Below are 6,000 nucleotides of genomic sequence, written 5' to 3' on the forward strand. Positions count from 1 at the left end.
GCAGCAAAGCACCCCCACAATATGATGCTGCCACCCCCGTGATTTACGGTTGGGATGATGTTCTTCGGCTTGCAAGCCGCCCCCTTTTTACTCCAAACATAACGATGGTCATTATGGCCAAACAGTTCTATTTTTGTTTTAACAGACCAGAGGACATTTCTCCAAAAAGTACAATCTTTGTCCCCATGTGCAGTTGCAAACCGTAGTCTGGATTTTTTTATGGCAGTTTTGGAGCAGTGGCTTCTTTTTTACTGAGTGGCCTTTCAGGTTATGTCAATATAGGACTCATTTACTGTGGATACAGATACTTTTGTACCCGTTTCCTCAAGCATCTTCACAAGATCTTTTTCCTGTTGTTCTGGGTTTGACTAGCACTTTTCTCACCAAAATACGTTCATCTCTAGGAGACAGAACGCGTCTCCTTCCTGAGCAATGTGACGGCTGCATGGTCCCATGGTGTTTATACTTGCGTACTATGAACATTCAGTTCTATGACAACAGCTCTGGTGGACATTCCTGCAGTCAGCATGCCAATTGCACACTCCCTTAAAACTTCAGATATTTGTAGCATTGTGTTTTGTGACATAACTGCACATTTTAGTGTGGTCTTTTGTTGTCCGCAGCACAAGGTGCACCTGTGTAATGACCATGTTGTTTAATCAGCTTCTTGATATGCCACACCTGTCAGGTGGATGGATTATCTTGGCAAAGAAGAAATGCTCACCGACAGAGATGTAAATAAATGAGTGTTTTTTGTGCGTATGGACATTTCTGGGATCTTTCTGGGATCTCATTACCTTAATGATTTCTCTGTTAAATCTAATGAGACCCTGCTGTACATCAAGCAGACTACAACAGATGATAAACATTAAATCCAGACACAACTGCCTTCACTGGTGTAACTAATGAGCAGTGGTGTAAAGTACTTAAGTAAAAAATACTACTTAAGTAGTTTTTGGTGGTATCTGTACTTTACTATTTATATTTTAGCCAACTTTTACTTCCCTAACACCCAAAAGTACTCATTACATTTTGACAGGAAAATGGTCCAATTCACACACTTATCAAGAGAACATCACTGGTCATCCCTACTGCCTCTCATCTGGCGAACTCACTAAACACAAATGCTTCATTTGTCATTTATGTCTGAGTGTTGCTGTGTGTCCCTGGCTATCCATCAATAAAACTATATATAATAATCAGCCCTTCTGGTTTGCTTAATATAAGCAATTTGAAATGGTTTATACTTTTACTTGTGATACTTAAGTACATTTTATCAATTCCATTTACTTTTAAAATAAGGTATTTCTGTTTTGTATTTTTAATACATTTGCAAAAATGTTTAAAAAAAAATGTTTTTGCTTTGTCATTATGGAGTAGTGTGTGTAGATTGATGAGGATTTTTATTTAATTGATCAATTTTAGAATAATGCTCTATGTGCAAAATGTGGAAAAAGTCAAGGAGTCTGAATACTTTCCAAAGGCACTGTACATAGACAAAGAATCCCTGGTCACTTTAATAATGTTTATGAATATACTGTTTTACTCATTTCATATGTTTATACTGTATTCTATTTTATTGTATTTTAGTCAATGCCACTCCGACATGGAGAGAATCTTGACCACACCTTTTTGGCTGGTGTGTAAACTCTCACTCTCTGCACAGCCATGGGACGGACAAACAATGGCCCCCAGCCACATCTTATTGTGTGTGATTGTATCATCAACACCACCATCAACACCATGACCAAACACCATCACCAACTACCATTAACACCAGCATCAACACCATGACCAACTACCATTAACACCACCATCAAACACCATCACCAACTACCAGTAACACCACCATCAAACACCATCACCAACTACCAGTAACACCACCATCAATACCATGACCAACTACCATTAACACCACCATCAATACCATGACCAACTACCATTAACCCCACCATCAATACCATGACCAACTACCATTAACCCCACCATCAATACCATCACCAACTACCATTAACCCCACCATCAACACCATGACCAAACACCATCACCAACTACCATTAATTAACCCCACCATCAACACCATGACTAAACACCATCCACACCATCACCAAATCACAGGTCAAGTCTATGTACTGTAAATGGACATGTGACCAGAATTACCTTATTAAGGGCAAATGGTGTCATGTCACATACAGGAGTACTGTAGTCAGCCTTGCTTTGGTTCCATGGTAGCGCCTCAGACATACAGAATAACACAGTACTGTAGTCAGCCTTGCTTTGGTTCCATGGTAGCGCCTCAGTCATACAGAATAACACAGTACTGTAGTCAGCCTTGCTTTGGTTCCATGGTAGCGCCTCAGTCATACAGAATAACACAGTACTGTAGTCAGCCTTGCTTTGGTTCCATGGTAGCGCCTCAGACATACAGAATAACACAGTACTGTAGTCAGCCTTGCTTTGGTTCCATGGTAGCGCCTCAGACATACAGAATAACACAGTACTGTAGTCAGCCTTGCTTTGGTTCCATGGTAGCGCCTCAGACATACAGAATAACACAGTACTGTAGTCAGCCTTGCTTTGGTTCCATGGTAGCGACTCAGTCATACAGAATAACACAGTACTGTAGTCAGCCTTGCTTTGGTTCCATGGTAGCGCCTCAGACATACAGAATAACACAGTACTGTAGTCAGCCTTGCTTTGGTTCCATGGTAGCGCCTCAGACATACAGAATAACACAGTACTGTAGTCAGCCTTGCTTTGGTTCCATGGTAGCGCCTCAGACATACAGAATAACACAGTACTGTAGTCAGCCTTGCTTTGGTTCCACGGTAGCGCCTCAGACATACAGAATAACACAGTACTGTAGTCAGCCTTGCTTTGGTTCCATTGTAGCGCCTCAGACATACAGAATAACACAGTACTGTAGTCAGCCTTGCTTTGGTTCCATTGTAGCGCCTCAGACATACAGAATAACACAGTACTGTAGTCAGCCTTGCTTTGGTTCCATTGTAGCGCCTCAGACATACAGAATAACACAGTACTGTAGTCAGCCTTGCTTTGGTTCCATGGTAGCGCCTCAGACATACAGAATAACACAGTACTGTAGTCAGCCTTGCTTTGGTTCCATGGTAGCGCCTCAGACATACAGAATAACACAGTACTGTAGTCAGCCTTGCTTTGGTTCCATGGTAGCGCCTCAGTCATACAGAATAACACAGTACTGTAGTCAGCCTTGCTTTGGTTCCATGGTAGCGCCTCAGACATACAGAATAACACAGTACTGTAGTCAGCCTTGCTTTGGTTCCATGGTAGCGCCTCAGACATACAGAATAACACAGTACTGTAGTCAGCCTTGCTTTGGTTCCACGGTAGCGCCTCAGACATACAGAATAACACAGTACTGTAGTCAGCCTTGCTTTGGTTCCATTGTAGCGCCTCAGACATACAGAATAACACAGTACTGTAGTCAGCCTTGCTTTGGTTCCATTGTAGCGCCTCAGTCATACAGAATAACACAGTACTGTAGTCAGCCTTGCTTTGGTTCCATGGTAGCGCCTCAGACATACAGAATAACACAGTACTGTAGTCAGCCTTGCTTTGGTTCCATTGTAGCGCCTCAGACATACAGAATAACACAGTACTGTAGTCAGCCTTGCTTTGGTTCCATTGTAGCGCCTCAGACATACAGAATAACACAGTACTGTAGTCAGCCTTGCTTTGGTTCCATTGTAGCGCCTCAGTCATACAGAATAACACAGTACTGTAGTCAGCCTTGCTTTGGTTCCATGGTAGCGCCTCAGACATACAGAATAACACAGTACTGTAGTCAGCCTTGCTTTGGTTCCATGGTAGCCCCTCAGTCATACAGAATAACACAGTACTGTAGTCAGCCTTGCTTTGGTTCCATGGTAGCGCCTCAGACATACAGAATAACACAGTACTGTAGTCAGCCTTGCTTTGGTTCCACGGTAGCGCCTCAGTCATACAGAATAACACAGTACTGTAGTCAGCCTTGCTTTGGTTCCATGGTAGTGCCTCAGTCATACAGAATGACACAGTACTGTAGTCAGCCTTGCTTTGGTTCCACGGTAGCGCCTCAGACATACAGAATGGCACAGTACTGTAGTCAGCCTTGCTTTGGTTCCACGGTAGCGCCTCAGACATACAGAATGGCACAGTACTGTTATCAGCTGTAGCCTTGCTGTTGATCCCTCCAGCACAGTAAAACAGAAAAGCCTCATCGCACAACCAACTTATAGACATTCCACAGTTATTATAACCCATAATGACTGCAAATCAGAGGGATGCAGTGCCCTAGAACCAGCTGCTCAACAACTTCCAGAGTCCATTGCCGGCTGCCTGTCTGCCTCATATTGTATGGAGTCATGAGGGTAGAACACTGAACAAGCACAACACACCCTGGTTTCATCTCACCTGGGCAGTATCATTCACCTGTGCTGAGACAGCCAGACAAACAAACACATGCACGCAAGCAAACACACCCACACACACACACACACACACACGCATAGACACACACACCAACTCTCTTTTCTCTCTCACCTCTCTTCACATATAGACAAATAGGATCAGCTGAACTTTGAAACATTGCTTCACAACCCACTAGATAACTCAATCACTCACAGTCGGTATCAGTCTAAAAGCATTTCAATGGAGTGAGGTATTTCTAGAGAGTTCTAAGAGTGTGTCATGGAGTCCTTGAGTTCTGTTTACTTTTATTCTCAACTCAAGGATACACTAAACAAAGCAACCATTTATTTTACAGGTGTCACACAAACCTCCCTTGGTTTAAAACAGGAGACACAGTCCAAAGACAAAATGAACAATAATCTTAGTATCTAGAATACATAAGATGTACACTACACTTTCAGACATTTTCCACATATCAAGTTTAATTTTGTAGTATTATATGTGGGTTAAATCCTAGTTTTTTTAATCTTTTTTTTATTAACCCTTTATTTAACTAGACAACTGGTCAAATTCTGAAAACAAACTTTCCTAAGAATCTGATTAGGAAGACTGAACATAACTGAAACTAGTCACAGTAAATGCTAATTACAATCACATTATATCAAAACTAGCATAGCCAAGGAAATCTAACCAGCTTTATTTATTTAGTTGTTTACCATCAAACCTACTTCCAAAATGTTTGTTACATTTTTTAGATAATTATGTGAATCCTGCACCTGTCTGATCTGGCTCAGAGAGAGGGAAAGAGGTAATCCATTTTACCTTGTATGTGTGTTCTGTGAAAATCTCTCTTCTTGTTTGTAATCCAATAGAAAAACCCAGTCCTGTAAAAGATGATATGATTTTCTGCTGCTTTCTCTGTAATTCATACACAGAGAGAAAGTCTGTCTCCCTTTCTCCCTCACTCTCTTCTCATTCACTGCACTGTCAGGCTAAACAACTGAGTTATATATACTGTACAGCCACTAAGTATGAACAAACCACTCCTCCCTCCCCCTCCTTCACACTCTCTCTCTGCCCTATCCTTCTGACTCCTAGCCTAATCCTTATTTTCTCTCTCTCTTGAATAAACCTAAAACAGTTATTTTCAAAAGCAACTGCCATTTAGCTCTTTCTTTCTATTTTGTCCCTGTGATTAAGCTTTTTTAATTTGTGACATCACCACAGGGTCATCCACTTGTTTCCCTTTGGCACAGTGACCACCTCGCTACCCCCTAGTGGCCACTAGAAAAACTTGACAAAGGGTGGTTTGAAAAGACTCACCTGTACCGTGGTTAGCACAGCTGCAGTAAAAACAGTAGCATTACTGTTACAAAATTATTCCGCTGCTCTGTCGTTCGCTAAACTAATGTCCAATGGCATGGTGTAGCGTTTGGTCAGCCAAGGAGTCTGGGTAGCCAGGCAACATGAACACACCTTTACAATATGTCCACTATCTGTCAGGATTTGGCCAGGGTTGTTCCGGTTTTGGTCACTAGATGCCCCCATTGTGCTTTTTGACCCTTTTGT

At 41.9% G+C, this 6,000-nt stretch overlaps 1 protein-coding gene across 2 annotated transcripts in view; it reads right to left on the minus strand.

Annotated features, from left to right (window-relative positions):
- Positions 1 to 5,619, minus strand: part of LOC139392166 (tubulointerstitial nephritis antigen-like) — a 64,089-nt gene extending 58,470 nt beyond the window's left edge. Inside the window, exon 1 of one of the 2 annotated variants that reach the window (XM_071139938.1) lies at positions 5,254 to 5,619. In XM_071139938.1, the coding sequence (XP_070996039.1) occupies positions 5,254 to 5,360 (107 nt within the window). In that variant the 5' untranslated portion in view covers positions 5,361 to 5,619. The remainder of the gene's footprint in view (positions 1 to 5,253) is intronic. The other variant, XM_071139939.1, reaches the window with a different exon arrangement.
- Between the last annotated feature and the right edge of the window lie 381 nt (positions 5,620 to 6,000).

Source organism: Oncorhynchus clarkii, chromosome 32, assembly GCF_045791955.1.
Source record: "Oncorhynchus clarkii lewisi isolate Uvic-CL-2024 chromosome 32, UVic_Ocla_1.0, whole genome shotgun sequence".
NCBI lineage: Eukaryota > Metazoa > Chordata > Actinopteri > Salmoniformes > Salmonidae > Oncorhynchus > Oncorhynchus clarkii.